The 21,521-nt window shown below is 39.5% G+C and overlaps 1 protein-coding gene across 2 annotated transcripts in view; it reads right to left on the bottom strand.

The window, feature by feature from the left end:
* The window catches only part of myom1a (myomesin 1a (skelemin)), a 32,231-nt gene extending 12,261 nt beyond the window's left edge, over window positions 1-19,970 (bottom strand). For both annotated transcript variants that reach the window (XM_037786934.1, XM_037786933.1), the window contains exons 1-21: window positions 19,814-19,970; window positions 18,188-18,476; window positions 12,992-13,132; window positions 12,277-12,463; window positions 12,011-12,168; window positions 11,714-11,806; window positions 11,473-11,561; window positions 11,167-11,211; window positions 9,381-9,542; window positions 9,110-9,271; window positions 8,416-8,557; window positions 7,139-7,338; window positions 6,990-7,046; window positions 6,308-6,432; window positions 4,650-4,833; window positions 4,287-4,461; window positions 3,734-3,855; window positions 1,981-2,177; window positions 1,569-1,695; window positions 357-541; window positions 88-202 (exon numbers count right to left, since the gene is read on the bottom strand). In XM_037786934.1, the coding sequence (XP_037642862.1) occupies window positions 88-202; window positions 357-541; window positions 1,569-1,695; window positions 1,981-2,177; window positions 3,734-3,855; window positions 4,287-4,461; window positions 4,650-4,833; window positions 6,308-6,432; window positions 6,990-7,046; window positions 7,139-7,338; window positions 8,416-8,557; window positions 9,110-9,271; window positions 9,381-9,542; window positions 11,167-11,211; window positions 11,473-11,561; window positions 11,714-11,806; window positions 12,011-12,168; window positions 12,277-12,463; window positions 12,992-13,132; window positions 18,188-18,423 (2,902 nt within the window). In that variant the 5' untranslated portion in view covers window positions 18,424-18,476; window positions 19,814-19,970. The remainder of the gene's footprint in view (window positions 1-87; window positions 203-356; window positions 542-1,568; window positions 1,696-1,980; window positions 2,178-3,733; window positions 3,856-4,286; window positions 4,462-4,649; window positions 4,834-6,307; window positions 6,433-6,989; window positions 7,047-7,138; window positions 7,339-8,415; window positions 8,558-9,109; window positions 9,272-9,380; window positions 9,543-11,166; window positions 11,212-11,472; window positions 11,562-11,713; window positions 11,807-12,010; window positions 12,169-12,276; window positions 12,464-12,991; window positions 13,133-18,187; window positions 18,477-19,813) is intronic.
* Window positions 19,971-21,521: the final 1,551 nt, after the last annotated feature.

The following is a 21,521-nucleotide window of genomic DNA, read 5'->3' on the forward strand; positions in this document are numbered from 1 at the left end:
CCATTTACCCTACTTTTCCAGACTTTCCAGACCTGCGTAGGAACACTATGCGACTGAACGTGTGAGTTACATAACAATCACACTCACCAGGGCGAGTCTGGGCCAGGATTGGACCTAAGACTACTGAGGGCTTTCCAACTCCAGCAAGATTTTGAGCACGCACACGGAAGACGTAGGATGTACCAGCCTTCAGCCCCGTCACCTGAATCAGCACGAGAGGAGTCGAAGGGAGGGATAGTTTAGAGAACACGGTCATCCTTACATGCATGATGTTCAAACTCCAATCAGACCATCAGATCTCAGCAAAAGAATATTTCAAGAAGAGACAATAAAACAAATCTATTCATCTTCCTCACCTTCATGTATTTCATCTTGTTGACCTTCTCGTGAGCAGCCTTCCAGCCTTTCTCGCCAGCAGAGACCACCTTGAGGTCCAGATAGTAGCCATTGACAGGAGTACGGCCATTAAATGCAGGCGGCTCCCACAGGACCACGGCGGTGGTGTCACGGACCTCCAGCACATGAAGACCAACAGGAGCACCTTGGAGCAAAAATAGAGATCATTTTGGATTCTCAAACAAACTGTAACTGGTTAAAACAAAAATAAAATATATTTGACAAAGATTTACAATACAGTGAGCATTTCAAAAAAGGAATAAAAAAAAATGTTTACTGAATTTTTATTCCTTTTTTGAAATGCTCACTGTATTGTAAATCTTTGTCAAATATATTTTCTTCTTAATGGATTGCAGATTACTAAGGCTGCAACTAACGATTATTTTTATTGTCGATTAATCTCTCGATTATTAATCGATTAGTTGTTTGATCTAGAAAATGGTGAAAAATGTCGATCAATGTTTCCTAAAGCCAAAGATGACGTCCTCACATGTCTTGTTTTTTCTACAACTCAAAGATATTCAGTTTACTTGTCATAGAGGAGGAAAGAAACCAGAAAATATTCTCATTTAAGAAGCTGGAAAAAGAGAATTTCTGCTTTTTTTTCTTAAAAAATGACTGAAATCGATTGATCAATTATTAAAATAGTTGGCAATTAATTTAATAGCTGACAGATAATCCGTTAATCGCTGCAGCTCTACAGGTTACATTATATTCTAAAGTATATTATACATAGCACAAAATACATTTTTAATGTGTATACTATAATATGTACAGTATGTGAAACGCATTATGGCCAATACAAAGTGAGGGATCTGACTATTGTATAAACATTTTTGGCTCATTCTCTGTTATTCTTGTATCACCACAACTTACAATTATTTTCATTATCGATAAATCGGACGAAAATTTTCTTGATTAATTTTTTGGTATATAAAATGCCAGTAAGTAATGTCAGTCACATAAGTCAAGTGAAAGAATCCCATCCTAACAACTGAAAAGCTAGAAATAGGTAATGTTCGGCATTTTTACTTAAAAAATAGCTCAAATGATTAATTGATCATCAATAGTTGCCAATGAATCTGTTGATATGCTAGTCGATTAATCATCTAATTGTCTCCTCTCTAACATTTTCTGACCTAAAGTTTTGATGAGCATATTGTCTCTCATACCTGGCACAGTAATGGTCCACTCCTTGCACTCCAGAGCTGCACTGTGCAGAGAGGCTTTACTCACACCTGCCATGTTCATAGCGCGAACCTGGAAGTGGTAGAAGACGTTCTCCTTCAGGTTCTCTGCCTAAAAGACACAAATGCAGATAATGAGAAAGGATTAAAATACCTGTTTTGTGCCGGCAAACATAAATTAACTACAAAGTAGATAAACCCATTTGAGCTTCATGACATAAAAAGGTCCAAAGACTAGACTTGTTCCGATACCGATACCAGTTTCGGAAATGCGTCCGATACTGCCTTAAATTCGGTATCGGGTATCGACGAGTACGCCAGTCTATGCACCGATCTGAAAACCAAAACAAATTCATTGGATATTTGGTCCATGGGTGCTTGAAATAAACAAACTTACTTTAAAGGAGGTAGTAGTCAATGCCTTGTTGTTCATTTCATGCCATTTTCCAGCAACGCCTCCCTTCACGGTCCTGTAGTCCACAAAGTATCCCCTGATATCGGCTCCTCCATTGGAAGCAGGCTCAGTCCAAGCCAGCATCATGTAGTCCTTTACAGCCTCCAGCAGGGTCACATCAGTGGGCTTTCCAGGGATGGCTGCGAAGAAAGTAAATAAGCTGGTCAACATTTATTGTAAGAGAAAAAGAGAGGAATTGTGTTAAAGATGATCATTTCCAGATAATCGGACCCTTTTTTGTTTGTTTTCCCTTCAATGAAAAAGTTAGGGCTGTCAATCGATTAAAATAGTTAATCGCAATTAATCAAAAATTAATCACACATTTTTCATCAGTTCAAAATGTACCTTAGAGGAAGATTTGTCAAGTATTCAATACTCTTATCAACATGGGAGTGGGCAAATATGCTTGCTCTATGCAAACGTATGTATATATTTATTATTGGAAATCAATTAACAACACAAAACAATGACAAATATTGTCCAGAAACCCTCACAGGTACTGCATTTAGCATAACAAATATGCTCAAATCATAACATGGCAAACTCAAGCCCAACAGGTAACAACAGCTGTCAGTGTGTCAGTGTGCTGACTTGACTATGACTTGCCCCAAACTGCATGTGATTAGGTACCCATAGAACCCATTTTCATTCACATATCTTGAGGTCAGAGGTCAAGAGACCCCTTTGAAAATGGCCATGACAGTTTTTTTCTTGCAAAAATTCAGCATACGTTTGGAGTGTTATTTAGCCTCCTTCACGACAAGCTAGTATGACATGGTTGGTACCAATGGATTCCTCAGGTTTTTCTAGTTTCATATGATACCAGTATCTTCACTCTAGCTTTAAAACTGACGTGTTATTATCGCGTTAACTTTGACAGCCCTAGAAAAAATCAATCAAAAAACATAATCTCATACAGACGGCCTGGCATTTAGTTGTCATGCTACATGCTTTGGACACACAAGCAACACACTTTTTTAGGGTCACTGTAATGGATAAAGTACTTACACTCGAGGCCAGAAGCAGGATAACTTTCACGCTACGAAAATCTCCGAAAGCCAGACGAGACTCTCGTTAGGTTCATGCTCTTTAAGAACACAATGTTTTAGCCTTCACCTTGGCAAATAGCAAAACAGAACTCAAGCAAAGACACATTTATACAGAAATCCTGCATACAGCAAAAGCCTTCTAAAACATTATCTACTTTGTTATTTAACTTTGTCACTAAGAAATGAAGGAATGGGAGCAACTGCAAAATGGCAAAAATCCAGTGTTAGTGATGAGTATGACAGGCAGGCACATGCAGATATATTAACCAGCAGTCGCATATAAACATGTGCCACTTGCATTCATGATATACATGAAATGGAGAAGATATTTAGGCAGCCAACTGTATCAGTAGAAAGTCTTAGAGAATATTTATATATAAGTAACTGAGAATAACGATCACAGATTATTGGTGAGGAAAAGGAAAAGTGATGAAAGTGAACGTGATTCGTGAACAAAGATGAGTTAAGAGGGTCTCAGCAGAGGGCTGCAGGTCATGAGTGTGAATGTGTTGAACTCTCATTCTCAGTGATAATTCCCCAGATAAATAAATGTTTAAAATAGCTGGGAGGAAGGAGCAGAAGGAGAGAGTATGGCTCGGATGCTACAGGCAAAGTGAATAATGGAGATGAGTTGTGAGGACACTCACAGATGGCGGCCTTCACAATCACAGCCTCAGAATTGGTGGAGCTCTGGCTGTATCCAGCAGCGTTGACCGCCTTCACCCTGAACACGCAGTTTGTGCCGGTAGTCAGGCCGTGGCACACAAACCTGAAAACAGCACAGACAAAAGTGCAAAGAGTCATATTATATGTACACTCTGATTTCATCAACAGTAGGAGGAAGAACTAGTAAGAGCTAACCTTTGTTCCTTAGTGGACAAAAATGTCTGTGTCAGAAAAAATGCCATAAAATTAGATATTAATGTTGTTTTCCACTTTCACTAAATTACATTTTTTAACCAACTTCAGTCGTGATCATCATTCAAATGCTAATTTACTCACATAATGCCACTGTTTTTTATTTTAAAAAATGTAATTATATTTGGTATACTATATGCTAGGGGGATTTTTTTCCACAGTGTGTGATGTCAATGATTAGCAACAACATTGATTTTGATGCATTTTTATTTTTTTGTGCAGGAAACCAGGAAAATAGCTTGTAGGCCTACTTGCCCCATAGAGCAAACATGAGAAACCTACCTGGTCTGCTTGACAGGTTTGTTGTTGCAAGGCAACCACTCCTCAGTGCCCACCTCGCTATATTCAATATAGTAGCCGACCAGGTGTTTGACTTCCTTAGAGGCCCCCCAGTGGACCACTACTGAGGTGTCGGTGTTCCTGGTGGCCACTGGATTGCCTGGAGCTGAGGGCAGGTCTGTTCAGAAAGAAAGACAGGATGTAAGTAAATAAAGTGAGCAAAGAGGGAATATAATGGATTCGGATCAGACAGAACATAATGCTGGAAGGACCAGCAGTATCTAAACTAACTACTTAAAGAATACGGCTGGACAATAAACCAGTGATATCATGAACACCAGTACATAATATAAATGCAGGTCTCACCCAGTTTATCTCCGACCGTGATCTCTCCTGTGGATACAGAGGGCTCGCTCACGCCAGCGGAGTTGCAGCAGCGCACGCGGAAGCTGTAGGATCTACCTTCTGCCAGGTCAAACAGGGCAAAGCGGGGAGACTTGACTGGCATGCCAGTGTTCACCCTCTGCCAGGTTTCTGTCCCTGAAATACACTGTGGTCCACGGAGAGACAGGGACATATTAGTAGTGCAGCAGATAACACTGTGCAGCATAAAAAAGGAATAGTAAGAGGGTGCTCAAGCCTCCTTATGATGTCTTCATGTATCAGTACAGTAACTTACAAGAGGCCATAGGCCCTTCTTAACCCTCTGCATCCCTTTAAAAAAGTTGCTCTGATGTCCTTAGAGGACAAAAATGTCTGTGTCAAAAAATGGTCATGAAATTATATATCAGTTAGGGCTGTGAAAGTTAACGCGTTGATAACGGCATCATACTGGCATCATATTATATATTATGATATGATATATATATATATATATATATATCATATTATTATATGTCAAGAAAGAGGCTAAATAATGCTCCAAACTTATGCTAAATTTTGGTGAGGAAAAACTGCCGTGGACATTTTCAAAGGAGTCCCTTGACCTCTGACCTCAAGATATGTGAATGTAAATGGGTTCTATGGGTACCCACGAGTCTCCCCTTTACAGACATGCACACTTTATGATAATCACATGCAGTTTGGGACAAGTCATAGTCAAGTCAGCACACTGACACACTGACAGCTGTTGTTGCCTGTTGGGCCGCAGTTTGCCATGTTATGATTTGAGCATATTTTGAGGGTTGTGAGGGTTTCTGGACAATATTTTTCATTGTTTTGTGTTGTTAATCAATTTCCAATAATATATATATATATACACATACATTTGCATAAAGCAGGCATATTTGACCACTTCCATGTTGATAAGAGTTTTAAATACCTGACAAATCTCCCTTTAAGGTACATTTTGAACAAATCAATTAATCGCGATAAACTATGGACAATCATGTGAGTAATCATGATTCAATATTTTAATCGATTGACAGCCCTAATCAATATTCATATATATATATATATATATATATATATTCTTTTTTTTCTGTATACTAAATGCAAGGGAGATTTTTTTCCCCAGCCTGATGATGATGAACAGAGCATTGCTCCATAATACAGCAGTAATGCCCCTAGAATAGCATGTATTTGCCCTATACGGCAGACATGACGAAATGGCTCAATCTGGTGGAAAATATTAATAAACTACAATTTTGAAGCCAGGGCTCTAGATTTAAAGTCTGATTTAATAGAATGTATCATTTTATGCTGTAATAGCTGTGGGATCAAAAACTGTGGTTTTAATGGGTTTCAATGAGGACATTTTTGTCCTTAAAGATCTGAGTGTCTGTATTTTGGGTACACTGTTTGTTATAGACTTATAATAGGAACTGAGATGTAACTTCCAAATTTGAAAAAAATAAAATAAAATAAAAAATCTCTCCTTAACACAGCTAAAATGATTGAAAAATTAAAAATGGATCAGGGTTAGAGTAGTGGTTCCCAAGCTATTTGGCTTGTGCCTTAAAATGAGGCATTGTGTGCTTGCAAGTGGCAACACCTCGTCACTGGTTGCATGTGTTTCTCCCCACCTTCTCAATGAAATACATGACTCCTTCATGACCCCTCTGGACTGGAGCGTTCCAGGCGAGCACCACGTAGCTCTTGGTTGCCTCGGTAACCACGACATCAGAGGGTTCTCCAGGGACAACGCCCACTGAGGAGGCAACAGGAAGTCACTTCAAACAGGTGACTTGAACTTAACATTCACTTAGGCTGGTTATAGTTTGAAAAAATGTCAATACTGATACCAAAACAATAATATTTCAATACCTGATTTCAAGGTTTGTACATTACAACATATAATGTATACAACATTTTTTTTCCATTTAACAAAACTTAAGGTTCAAATAAACAGTGTTTAATGTCCCCTCAGCACAAGCAGCCATACAAGAACTTTGCCTGAAGACAACACAGTCTAAAATTATTAAAAACGTTTGTGATTTAGGTCAGGAAATATCTATTTTGAAAAATCAGTAAACTAGACTTAAAATCTGACCAGACATTAGATGCAAGCTCTTGAGTTTGACAGTCCACAGTTTTTACATGTTTCTACAGACACATTTCAGACAGTAAGGAGAAGGTATTGAGTATAAAATGCCATGACATTTTTAAACACTGACACATCTGGAAATTACAATATCTAATATTATGACACCTAAATGTATTCCTTTCATTCTATCATCAAAATAACAGAGTTTGAAGCTGTCATACCAGTGGGATCCTCCTCTGTGAACTTGATCATCCCAGTCCAAGGAGCTGAGGGGCCAGCTGTTGGGAAAAATAAAATAAATACATGAAAAAAAGTGCAGTTGTTGGCTTTGTCACAGTGTGTCAGCAGGTCTCTCTGGAGTGTCTCTCACCTCTGAGGCGGGCTCTGTCGGAGGGATCCATGGCAACCACGGCCTCAGAGACACGGGACGCACGGCTGACTCCTGCCTGGTTCAAGGCCCGCACTCTGAAGGTGTAAGAGCGCCCCTCCACCAATCCTGTGACGGGGAAGCGGGCGTACTTCACTGGTTCGTCGTTACACTGAGCCCAGTGGTGAGTGCCCACCTCGCACCTGCACAGAAAACACATCAATTAGATTTGTGAACACCACAAGACACATCCACAGTTATTGATTGACAGCTACAGCAGGCAGGTAGGAATATACACTGTTAAGAATTTCCCAGTAAAATAACAGTAAAGAACTGGCAGCAGGGTTGCCTTTATATTACTGTAAAATTAACATTATTATACTGTCGCTGAAATTTACAGTTTTGTAATGTTTTCTTTTTTAAAAAATTAATTTCACAGTATTTTACAGTTAATTTACTGTTTATAGATACATTATATAGCTGTTTTTCACCTTTCTTTTACATAATCTTACTGATTTGTTTTAATGCACTATTTAGGTTGTATTTTTTACATACATTTTAATAAACATTATTTTTTGCCTAGATGAATAGACTTATCAGGTTACATACATCGGAATAGTCACACTAAATACAATTAAAGGCACTTGTTAGGAAAAAGGCTATAATAGACTTGTTGACACTTTTCCCAAAATGTCTGTCTATAGCTGGCTACAAGCACAGAATGCAAACCATAACAACATGTGAGTGAAGAACAGAGCTAATTCACTGATTTTACAATCATGTACAATGTACAAGCCTCACATGTACAGATCAGGTCCCAGAATTAAAACAATACTGCATGAAACTGTTACTGATGATACTTTAGACAGTTGATCAGCAGTAAAGTGCTGTTAAAGAATGCATTATAGTTCAGTTAAAAAACGGCCTATGAGCGTAATTTAACAGGTTTTATTTTGTATTAACAGTAAAGCACTGTTTTTAGCAATAACAGGTTAATACTGTTGAAATCCTGCTGTAAATTAACAGCAATTGTTCACAGTGTACAGTATGTGGGTGTTTTAGTTATCTGTCAAGATGGCAGTTTGGTGGAAATATAGGAGGAATTTGGGCGACTGCCTGCAGAATGAGTTATTCTAAACAGAAACGTATAAATAAGACCAGTTTTACTGTCTATCCTGCATGTAGGATTGTATCATGGCCACTGGGTACTCAGATGAAACTGAATAATAATTTCTCTCTCTTTTTCTTGGCGTGATAAAAAACAGAGTGAGCTGGCCAACCTGTCGATGTAGTATCCCAGGATGGAGCTGCTGCCCTCCACCGCTGGCTGCTTCCAGGTCACCACCACATAGTCCTTGTTGGCATCATGACAGCGCACATCCAGGGGGGCCACGGGAACCCCCTCCACCTCCAAATCGGCATCTGGTAGAGCAAGACGCACATATCCAAGAACACACTTGTAAGTTTCTAAATTAGGCTGATCTCTATTACATACTCAGTTTCCATGTTCTGACCTACTTTACAGTACAGCAGCAATGTAGCTATGATAGATTAGTTTATATCTTGATAACATTAAAGGGGACTCTGAAGAGTCCCTGTTATGCATAAACCTGCTGATTGTTATTCCAGATCACACTCTCTGGGCCGACTTCTCTGACATGCGGACAGATATAGAAGCAGCATTCCTCAGAGGAAACCAAACACCTCAGAGAGAGCGTTGTGTCACTTTAAGACACAGCAGAACTGAATGGCTCCCTACCAGGTCTGTATGTAAGGTGATCTGAAATATGTTTCTTTACTTTGCACATAACGCTGTAGTTCATAACCGTGCATTTCAGCACTTCAGACTTCATCATAGATTCATTCAAATTTCAATGTAATACAAAACTAAAAAGCTCAATTTCAAGACTCCCTCTTTTTGCAAATAAATCAAAAGCTTCAGTTGAAATATCCATTTACTGTCGGGCACCTTACCTCTGACAAACACATAGGCAGAGTAGGTGTTAAAGCCAGATTTGGTGTTGACACGCAGGGTGTACATGCCCTCATCCTCCTTGTTGAGGTGGACGAGTGTGAGTGAGGCTCGATCCCCAGACCAGTGGGTGTGTACCCATTTAGAGTTCTTCAAGGCGACAGCTGATGGGAGAAGTCAAACACAAAAGATGATACATATAGTGGATTAATTATAAAGGTAATATTCAGTATTTATAAAGGAAACCCACTATTTCTGTTATTTTCTACTCACAGTCTCTGTACCACACGACATCAGGCTGGTATTTTTTCACAGTGGGGTAAACGATGACAGTGCAGCCCAGACTCAATGTCTCGCCTTCACAGCCAAAAGCCACTTCGAATTTGTCAAGGATGGTTGATTCAAAGGTGACACCATACTCAGCACAGAAACCATCTGCAGAGAAAACAATAAAGATATTAAAAACACTACTGTTAAAACATTAAACCTGCATTAATTGACACAACGTATTATGACGTTATTACTTTATGGTAAACATGTTTTTTTTTTACACATCCAGCAGAGACAATCATTCAATGGAAGTTGTTTTTGCATACTTGATGAATGTAAGTCCCACATTTACCCTCCTTCTAGTTCAGCTTTTGGTCTCCACCAACTCCCAAGTAAAAATATCCACCCGATTTGACTGCTTTCAGCTCATTAAATAGCCGTTATCAGTCGTTTTAAGCCTTATACGTGTGTGTCAGTAAGGGGCCTGCTACGCCTACTACGTTGTAAAAGTGAGAGTGAAACTTAAAAGCAACATGTTCTAACACGTAGAATCGCATGAAATGTTACGTTTTGAACACAAACAAAACAGCTTGTTTAGGTTTACGCAAAAAAACCCCACTTAGATTGTGTTTCATCTTCAAATAACTACGATTGAAAAGTGAAAGTGAAACTTAAGGTTGTGAATTTAAGGTCCCATACATCGCCCCGACCTTCACCCCATATGGAGTTTCACGCCGTCTACACTACAGCCCTGGACTTCCGCTTTTGCTCCTGTCATAACTACTATCGTCGCTGTTGTCTTCTTTTATTCCTTCTTTGGGTGATTGCCCAAGTGAATAGATGATAAAACATACTAATGGGTGTAGTAGGCCCCTACTGACCCACATCTATGGGGCTTATAACCACTGATAACGCCCATTTAATTACCTGATAACAATCTAATTGTCTGAAATATCTGTCTCTTTAGCTACTAAATGCTAAACTGTGTTCAGCTGCTAGCTGCTAACTTTGTCCGTTTGCCGTTTGATGTTGAGCAGGTACTGTACAGTGGATTTTTAGAGCTTGTCCTCTAAAAACAGATGCCTGCTGTGGCACTCTGCAGAGCTGAGGGGCACTGGAGTTTGTAACTATGAGCATTACACATGTTTCCATTTAATTGTTTATATACAAATTTGATTAATGCGGCTTTAACTTCTACTTGCATTATTTTATGTCTTATTTAGAGCACTTTTAATACCCTGTGTATGTGAATATTAATACACAAATTAAGTTGCCTTGCTTTAATTAAAAAATATATTTATTTAAAGGGGACATGTCATGAAAAACTCACTTTCTCAGTGCTTGTTCACATACATTTGGGTATCTGGAGTAACTACCAACCCACAAACTGTGAAAAAAGACAACCCACTCAGGTTTTTGTGGGATGCCTGGATCAGAAAACATGTGATTCAACAAGTCATTCAGATTTGGCTCCCCTTCTTATGTCACGTGCCGGCTCATTAGAATATACCGCCCACAGCTTGAGAACTACCTTTACAAAGATGCACCATATTTTTCTCACAAGCCAATCAGAGCAGACTGGACTTTTTCGGGAGGGGAGCTTAAAGAAAGAGATGCTAAAACGGTGCGTTTCAGACAGAGGGTGAATACAGGTATATTCAGACAGACATGATGAGAAAAATAAGGTGTTTTTTGAACATTTAAGTATGTAAACATGGTCTAGTAGAAACTCAAAATACAAGTATGAACCTGAAAATGAGCATGATATGTCCCTTTTAAAGTGACTCACGTGGTTTAGGAGCGAGTGGGCCTACTTCCTCGCCCTCTTGGTACCCTGCGGAGAAATATATCGTTCAGTTACCTTGTTGTATCAGTAGCAAGAGATTTCAGTGATACACATTTGACAATAGTAAAATATGATAGGCACAGAAATCATTTTCCATTTGAGCATGAGATTTAGGACTTTCCTGCAGCTTAAAACCAGATCCTGACTAGACACAACTGTGGGACATGTGTTAATTTAAACCTCTACTTTAACCTTTGACCTCTAACCGGAGGAGACGGTAGCAGCTGGCGAGGAGGACAGACGACTTACTTTTGACAACAACAGTAGCCACATAGGAAGCTTCCCCTTTCACATTCAGGGCAGAGGCGTGATACTGAGCGGTGTCGATGAAATCACAGCTGAAAATAAAACACGACATGAATTACCGGCATCTCATTTGCGTATATCACTCACGCAGAATATTTCCAACATAAAGCATTCAGTTTGGGGGTAATGTGCATTATTTGGGTACATCTCATTAATTCTAACTGTGAGCTTAATGATTACCTACTTCTTGATCTCCAGGGAGTGCATGTTGTAATTGCTCTCGACTGTGTACTTGTCGGGGTGGGCCTTGGCATCAATGAGCACATTGTTTTTGTACCTTGAAGACAGCAGAAAGACAGCTGGTTTATTTTTACAGAGTGTGCATGTGTTCATGTTGCGATGGTGAAAATAGCTTTGGCTGATGACGAGAGCTTTGGATGGAAACTTCTTTATGACACACACATGACTGATCGCCTCTCATCATCTCGCGTCTTTTTCCTGTGACTCAGAGAAGGTGGGGACCGGTGAACTTGGATCTTACCAGGCGATCCTGGGTTTAGGCCATCCAGCCACAGTGCAGTGCAGCTTGACAGTCTTGCCCTCCCAGACAGTCTGTCCACGGGGCTTGATGATAAACTCTGGAAGGTGCATCAGGCTGTCTGGATTCATTTTCTTGCGGAACTCTGACCACTCCTCCATCTATAGCCAGAGAGACAAGCCAGATAAATCTCATGAGTAGGCTTCGTGAGAGAGATTTGATTATTTGAAAATGCAACTTTTTAACATAAAGGAATGAAAAGGATTTACCGTCCTGCTCATTTCCAGGCGTTGGGCGGATTCCCTGATGTGCGTTGTTCTGGTTCTCTTCTCCACTTTAATGTCCACAGACTCACTTGCCTCCCTGACAAACAGGTTCCTCATGGCCACATAGTTAATCCCCTCCTCCATAACCTCCTCCTCCTGGGCCTCCATCAGGTCGCGAACAACATCATGACTGGCGCACAACAAACCACCAACATGTCAGAGCAGTTTAGACTTACAGTCAGATAGGAAATCATCTCATTTAGTGTCATTAAAGGGGCTTTATGTAAGGATCAGAAATTGCTTGTCAACAGGGACACCTGTGGACGTTAAGTCAACGTCAGTAAGCGTCCTGTTGCTTGTGCTCGCACTATATAGACGCGAGTGAGCATCGGTCAAAACAGTGAGGCGACACACACGAGACTGAATGTGATTGAGAGGCATCATGTTGATTAATGTTAGCAACATTAGCCAGCTAAAACCACAATATCACTATATGTTGTGGACTCCATTTCTAACTGAACGTTAGCTATGGTTGCACACTGTTAGCACCGAGGTGGAGCTGAAAATAAAGGCTCTCGTGAGCGGGCATGACGTCACATCTGACTTACATACAGTCCCTTTAACTGCAGTAAAAATCATAAATGTTCATCATCAGTGGTATTGATTATTTTGCATTCAAGAATATCAATCAATTGTGTTTTGCAGTGTCCTCACTCACTTGGCTCTAAATATGGGAATGACATAGCCGATAACTTCCTTGTCCGTGTCCATCGCCAGGTAGGTGCGTTTGGCTCTCTTGGGTAGCGGGCTCAGTTTGAGCGCCTTCTGCACATTCTCTGTCTTCACAGTGGTCTTCAGGCTTAGAGGTGAGAGAGAGAGAGAGAGAGAGAGAGGGTCACAACACTTAGCACTACAAACACCAGCATACATAATAAGGTATTTCCAAATAGAGTTTATGGTGTGTTCTTTTCTACATAAAAAACACATTGTTAAAGGATAAAGCTACTGATATTCTATGTTTTTCTCATTATGAATAAATACTATGATTGCCATCAGTTAATTAATCCTACTACTAGTATTGTCTGTGTAGCCAAAGTCTGATGTAGCGTATTCCTCTGTGCCATAGACTTCCATTGATGTACAAAAACTATTAAAAGCTGTTACACTGGGTGATATGTTTCATTATTGCCATGAACATGGGCACTGTAGTTTATTTGGAGTCAATCCTACAGACACAGTTCTGCTGCTATAATATTAACGCATATTAATCTGCGGCTGAAAACAGTCCCCAAGAAATACACTATTTATTCCTAAAGCTACAGTTGGTAACGTTTATAAAAATACGTTTTTAGCATATTTGCTCAAACTGTCACTACTGTATATCCTGCCGGCAGCGCATGAGACAGATAATCTGGGAAAAAAGAATCAGGTTCCTCTGCCTCCTCCTAGCGCTCCTAATGGCATTTGCAAGATTTCACCACGCCCGAACGAAAACAACCAATCAAAGCTGAGCAGTCTTTAACGCAGCTGTCAATCACTGCTCACAAAGCTCATGAACTCCGATCAAACGGTCCAACCAGGCAGCGCTGATCAAATATGAATCAAGATTCTGTTACTGTAAGGCCTATTTCTCGCCTTTTAATGTTTTCAGAAACATATTTTGGTGTACTGTTTAGCAGTACAGTAACAGAATCTTGAATCTGATTTGATAAGCGCTGCCTGGTTTGACCGTTCGATTGGAGTTCGCGAATTTCGTGAGCAGTGATTGACAGCTGCTATGCTCGGCTCTGATTGGTTGTTTTCCTTCGGGCGCGGTGGAAACTTGCAAATGCCATCAGGAGCACCGGAGAACACAGAGGAACCTGTTTTTTTCACAGATTATCTGTCTCATTCACTACTGTCAGGATATATTCACAGTTGCGGCAAATATGACAAATAGTTATTTTTTTTATAAAAGTTACCTACTGAACCTTAAGGGAGCATTTGCTACAAACCACAATGCCCAGATGTTTTAGGAGATTACTCATTTTAAAAAAATGTTCCAAAATGAATGTTTTTTTTTTTATCTCTGTGGAAGATATCTGACGTTTGATTCCCACTTCTAACAAGGCTTGTGAGCCAATAGTAAAACAACGTTGGTATCATGTGGTATCTCTGGGTCGTCGGTTAGTGTGGAAAAAAACAGATAAATGGCTGAATTTAATGGTAAGTGCCTGGCAACGACTTGTTGTGAAGTAAATGCAATTGAATGGGGGAGGGAGAATGCGACATCTAGAGGCTGAATGTTATCAATGTTATCAATAGCACCTTTAAAATACTGTCAGTGTTATCCTTTGATTGAATATACCTGCCCGTAACTAACTTATTTTTATTGCTGGCAGTCTATGCAGATAAAGGAGGACAGACAACATTACACACTTGCGTGTAGTTAATTGAACTAGTAGCAGATCAAGTAATTTAAATGTAACTTCTACAGTATGTGCATTTGTTCATAATGACAAAAAATTAGATAAAAGACACCTAAAAGAAATACTCAACATGAACCATACTGCCCCTTTGCATTCATAAAACATCAGTACTACTAGTTATATAAAGACAGAAATTACTCAGAAATAAAAGATGTATTTCTGTCAGTCCACAGGGACCCTAACTGACCCATATTACACTCTGACTCATTTACCTAACAGCCTCTCAGGTCTCCCTTTTGTCAGCTGGGTTTATAAATGGAGCCGAAACTGGTGGATATGCAGCAGGGCGGAAAAGGTTCATTTAAAGCCCCGCTCTCACTCATAATCACTTCCATGTCTGTCCTAGTCTATCCATCGGGCATATAGAGAAGCAGCAGCATAACATGGCTTTGATAAACTCTATTCCATACTTGCGAGGTGGGATCAAGTCGAAGTAAGGGGCTGAACGCACAGCAGAGAGAGACAGATGGAGAGAGTCTCCGCCGTGTCAAGAAGTTATTTATACTGCTGACTCACCAGGTGTCTTTGGTTCAGTGTGTAAGGAAGTCAAAGGTATAAAAAGTTTTACTGCTGATAAAAGCAGTCTGCGGAGCTGCAGTATGTGTCAATCTTAAGATTTAAATAACAAAAGTACCAATTGGATTATGCAATCAATTATTTCTTACAGAAACCAGGTGTAGGACTAGTTACAAAGCTTTAAACCTGCAGTAGGCAGAATGTTTTTGGCATCATTGGGCATCAATTCCATAATACCATTTCAGCATATTGTAATTCAAGTGTTCTGAGAGAAAACTAGACTTCTGCATCTCCTCATGGATCTGTTTTCAGGCTTTAAAAAATCTAGCCAGTGACGGGAGACTTTGGTCAATCACAGGTCATTTCAGAGAGAGAGAGTGTTTCTATTGGCTGTTTGGTAACAGAATATTGATTCATATTTCATCAGTGCTGCCTAGTTTGACCATTTGATCGGAGTTTGCGAGTGATTGACAGCTGCTCATAGAGGGCAGGGTCCAGCTCGGCTCTGATTCTACCCACTGCTTCTTTAAGGAAAATAACAATGACTAGTCAAATTGACTAGTAAATGTGGATACTGGCCCAAGAGCTATCAACTATTAAACGTCCATAGAAACAACCGTTTACAATTTCATGACTTCCACACAGTGTCTTTACAGTTGGCCTAATGGCAACGTGTCACGTCCTGCCTACAGAAATAGCTTGGCTGTCCACGAATATATCTGGCAGCATTCACTACAGCTGAGATTCCTTCCCTGACCCCATTTAGAAACGTGCACACCGAACCCTGCGGCCTGAAGGACAAAGAGTTACTGATACCATACTGTACATATATATGAATCTAAGGTGGTGTGTTTATACTAGACTTTACTTTGATCAATCACATAGAAATGAAATTAAATGAATATCGGACTAAACATTACGCACACCCCTGTATAATTACAAGTTTAATACCTCTGTTATAATGACGTGTCCTTGATTTTGCACGTTTATTCCTGCAGCAGATCTGTGGTATAAAGTCAAGGTAAGAAAAGGTAAGGAAATCTACATCTCTCAATAACTAATTATTTCTAATATTGATGAATCTGCCAACTATTTCTTCAAAATAACCAATCAACTTTTTGGTCTCTAAAATATCATAAAGCAGTGATAATGAAAAATGCATGGTACAATTTCCATGTTGACATCTTCAAATTACTTATTTTGTCCAATCAAAGCCAAAGATATTTAATTTAATATCATAGAAAAAACAAACAAACAAACAAGCCAACGATCCATACATCATAAAAAATAGTTGCTGATTAACGTTGTTGATCAATAAACTAATTGTTTCAGCTCTATCTTATATCTTATATTGTCTTTGTGCATTCTCTAGGGTTTGTATTACCGTATTTTAAATATAATGTGCTCTTTCTGTCAAATACATGAGCACAATACTATTGCTGCGTATGAAATAATTACCAACTTGAGACTTGGACTAGACTCAGTAACAAAAATGAACACATCATCCTTGATTTGGACTCGACCACTTTGAGGTCTGACTTACTTAAAACTTGATTCCCTAAAAAATAAGTGACCATAGACTGTTAGTGCCTTCAAATGGGGTCGTGTTTACCGTGTTCACTAGAAGAGCCCATATGAACGCCCCTCTCTTGTGGTATTCACGACCTCGTAAGTGGAAAGTTTCTGAAAGCTCAGAGTTCACGAGTTGTGACGTGTTTGTTGACGTTGTCAGAAATGGCAGAGGTCTTGGAAGTTCATTTTTCGGTGCATAATAAGTGAATATATTGTAATTTTAGTCGTATATTGTTTTTCTTCGTAATTTTATAATAGGTCTGAGGAAAATGTTGATATTTCCAACAGCCTCATCTTTCTCCTCTGTCATTATGCCTTTGCATTTCCTACATTATGTTACCCACTTGCTATCTTGCTAAATTGTTAGCCTCTGTGGCTTCTAGACGCCGACAGTAACGTTAATATTGCCGTTGCTTAGCAGTGGTGTTCTCACGACTTAACCACTTGAACGCCAAGCATATTGTGTACACAACTTCCCATCTTATAAACACGAGTTTCATTTGAAGGCACCATAGGAAGTGGACATAGTTACCGTGATGTCACCCATTGGATTGTGGACTGCCGTTTTGAAGCCTTTGAAGGCCGTCGCTGTCTTGTTTTTTTTGCAACCGGAAGTGACACGATAGGGTGGAGCTAAGTAACCGAATGTTGAATGAGACATTTTTAGGCAACCATAAAGGTTATAATCCACTTTCATGAACTGTTCTGAGACAAAAACACAGACAACTCCTAGACCGGACAACGCCGTGGTAGTGATCTATCAATCACAAGGCAGCCACACCCTAAAGCATAATATGGTGTATTTTACTCTAAATGGGACCATAATTTACTAAATGGTTAATGGTAAACAATGAAATTGTATACTTGTGTAATTGAATATTCAATGAAATGACTTGCTTGAAGCTTTGTAAATTACCAGAGCTTTGAAAGAAAAAATATACTGGTATTGGTCAGCATTCAGAGACCTGAGAGACTTGTATCTTGATTTGTAATTTGCATATAAAGACCTGGGACTTGACTTGAACTGTGGCCCAAAAGACTTAAAAATGGGCCTCAAGGAGAACAATGTGTGTTATTACAAAAATACAAACCCTGACACGACTAAAAGTACAGGCAGATGAAGACCAGCACAGAGACAGCACCTGCTCTACATAAAAACACACTTTGTGCAGCATGTTTTTAACACACTTCAGATCCCAAAGTACAGTGTTGAATATTTGAAAGAGGTCTGCTTGAATGCATTCACCACTACCGAGATTATGGAAGTGGCAGGCTGCATTGAGAGAACCCATTTATGTTTTCACAGTTTTCAAATATCAACCATCTAATAAGTATTTTGGATCTCACTGTGCTCTTACCGACGGCTGGAGCTGGAGGTCTTGACAGTGGAGAACGACTGCTTGCTGACAGACGACTGCTTGCTCACAGATGACTGCTTGCTCACAGACGACTGCTTGCTCACAGACGACTGCTTGCTCACAGACGACTTGGAGCTCATCATAGCGCAGCTGCTCTCATGGTGGTGCTGCTGCTGTTCCTGCTGCTGCTGATGATGCTGCTGCAGCTTCTGCGTCACTTGTAATGATGCTGACATCCTGAGGGCCACTCTGCCAACTTATATGTTGACTGCTCTTCACTTTACCAGCCCTGTAAATCAATCTCATTGTTATCATTGCAAATTGATTTCTTAATTGGGGTTAGTTTAGGAGGAGGCAGGAGATGGTGATTAGGTATTAGAGATGGTGAAGTTGTTCAGATGGCAGATCTACTTCTACTGTGTTAAATGAAGCAGAAGCAGGTAATATATAAACTGTTTTAAAACGCTCTACTTCTTAGTTTTGTGTCTAAAGATTACATGAGAAGGCAATTACATCACCTCCACAGGTGGAATTATAAAGGGGATTAACTTGTGATGAACTGGAAAACAAAGCGTGGTTAGTTGTAATCTAGGACTGCAACTAACGATTATTTTCATTGTCGATTAATCTGTTGATTATTTTTTTATTTTTAATCCATTAGTTGTTTGGTCAATAAAATGGTGAAAAATGTTGATCAGTGTTTCCCAAAGCCCAAGATGACGTCCTCAAATGTCTCGTTTTGACCACGACTCAAAGATATTCAGTTTACTGTTGTAAAGGAGTAAAGAAACCAGAAAATATTCACATTTAAGAAGCTGGAATCAGAGAATTTTGACTTTTATTTCTTCAAAAATGACTGAAAACGATTATCAAAATAGCTGGTGATTAATTTAATAGTTGACAATTAATTGATTAATTTTTCCAGCAGTATCCAATATTCACATTTGAAAGTGAATTTCTGGAATTTTTGCTCTTAAAGATGACTTAAATTAATTAACAAGATTGTTCCGGATACATTTTCTATGGATTCACCAACCAGTCAATCCACCAATCATTCCAGCTCTAGTAGGTATACTGCTCAGGTTATACAGCTTGAAAACATGAGCAGCTCCCACTGGGCATACTAGGCCGATCATCATGTGACCACAGATCAATCAGCTAACATCTGCAGTTTATAATAATAGACTTAAAAAAGTTATTTTCTGATGGTGTCCTTGAGCAACACCTACAACAGGCTACTGTGTGACTCTGTATTTGTAAAGAGATACAAACAGTAAACTGGACTGTAAGCAATTGGAGGGCACAGAGTGCACACCGCACGCAAACCTTTGAGGTTAAAGTGAATGTTAAAGGAATAGATTAGCTCTACTTTCAGGGTGAAATGTCACTTTTAAATGACACATGCAGTCTAATCTACAAAGACACTTTAGCTTAAAAAAATGAACACAACCTTGTTAGTATGAGGGACAATAAAAAATATCTGAATTAAAACACATTAAACCAAACAAATCAACAAAGATGTCAAAAGAAGGCCTTACTGGTTCTTTTAAAAGACGTACACTAGAATAACAGTTCCTCCGTATTAGTGGTATACTTAATAATAAAGAAGATATACATATTACTCACCACAACTAAGAATCCACCAATCCACAATGGTTGAAAATAAGAGAAATGGCTATTCCAAAAGTAACTAAACTAAATCCAGATAGGGGCAAGCAGCAGGGAGAGGGGCAGTGGACAGGACGGCAGTCCACTGAACAAAAATAATGCTGCCACTCGGCAGAATGCACAAGACACCGTCAGGACCTTTTAAGGCTGGGTCAACTTTAAATTTAGACCATGAGACTGTGAGAAGGCCCAGCAGAGGCTCCTCAGATCTCCTGGCCCTCCGCTGTGTGCTGTACTTACAGTTAGATAGGTCTCCAGGCTGATCGTTGGTCTAGTAAATCAATAGAAGTTGATAGAAGAAACACTGCAGTAGGCTACTTAAAGCAGGAGCGGGTAGAAATGGAGCAACTATGATTAGAAAAAGCTATTTTTATAAAACGGTCACTACATCCTGACAGTAGTTAAAAAAAGAAAAAATCATGTGCCTCTTTGTCCTCCGGTGTTTAGCTGTAAATTGAGAAAAGTTTGTGATCCTGCAGCCATTTTGAAATCAGTTGAAGCAATACCAAGCACCGCCCACCAGCCGGAGCACAGCCACTAGGAACGCTCTAAGACGCCAAAGTCTACCGTCACGGGCTAGATTTTTACACTACAAGATGTTTCTGAAAACATTTGAGGAGAGAAATACGCATTACAGTAACAGAATATTGATTCATATTTGATCAGCGCTGCCTAGTTTGACCGTTTGATAGGAGTTTGCGAGTGATTGACAGCTGCCTCCATTGAATGAACATGCAAATGGGAACGCTCTCTCTTTGAAATGACCTGTGATTGGCCAATGTCTACCGTCATGGGCTAGATTTTGTAAAGCCTGAAAACAGAGCCATGAGGAGGTGCAGAAGTCTAGTTTTCTCTCAGAACACTTGAATTACAATATGCTAAAAGGTTATTATGGAACCTTTAACCCAATGATGCCCAAAACATTCTGCCTACTGCAGGTTTAAGTGGCTGCTATAGGCTAGCTTACATGGGATGACATGAATTTGTATTCAATCAAACTCACCGTTTAGACGACTTGCAAAAGCCTCTAAAGCCTCTGGTTCCCTGCCTGAACTAACCCCCTGCCAAACTACTCTCTTAAAAGTCCCATATTATAAAAAAATTAGATTTTCATGATTTTATATTATAAAGCAAGTATTTCTGTCCATTTGTGATGTCACAAATATACAATATTTAGACCGTTTACACAGTTTTAAACATAAACATTCTAAATGTGTCCTAGTTTATTCCTGGTTGCAGTGTATGTGAATGACATCAGCTGACAGGAAGTAAACATGGACCCAAACTCCTGCCAGGCAACACAATTCTGTTGTAATTCCATTGAAATGCACTAAAACGGAGCATTTCAGACAGAGGGTAAATACAGGTATATTCAGGCAGACAGTATGAGGAAAATAAAGTTTTTTTTTAACATTACAGCATGTAAACATGTTCTAGTAGAAACACAAAATACAAGTATGAACCTGAAAATGAGCACGATATGGGACCTTTAACACATGCAACGTTATTCACCGACCAACTCTAATGACCCCAAAATGTGACCTCAAAGCGCTTTAAATATCTCCATTTCCCTAAATTTATCGTTAGGGTTACTTTCAGTGTTAGTTGATAATTTCGTACTTGTTGGTGCGACCGATCTGCACCATGGATGTATTAGATCTGCACT

Source organism: Sebastes umbrosus, chromosome 12, assembly GCF_015220745.1.
Source record: "Sebastes umbrosus isolate fSebUmb1 chromosome 12, fSebUmb1.pri, whole genome shotgun sequence".
Taxonomy (NCBI): Eukaryota; Metazoa; Chordata; class Actinopteri; order Perciformes; family Sebastidae; genus Sebastes; species Sebastes umbrosus.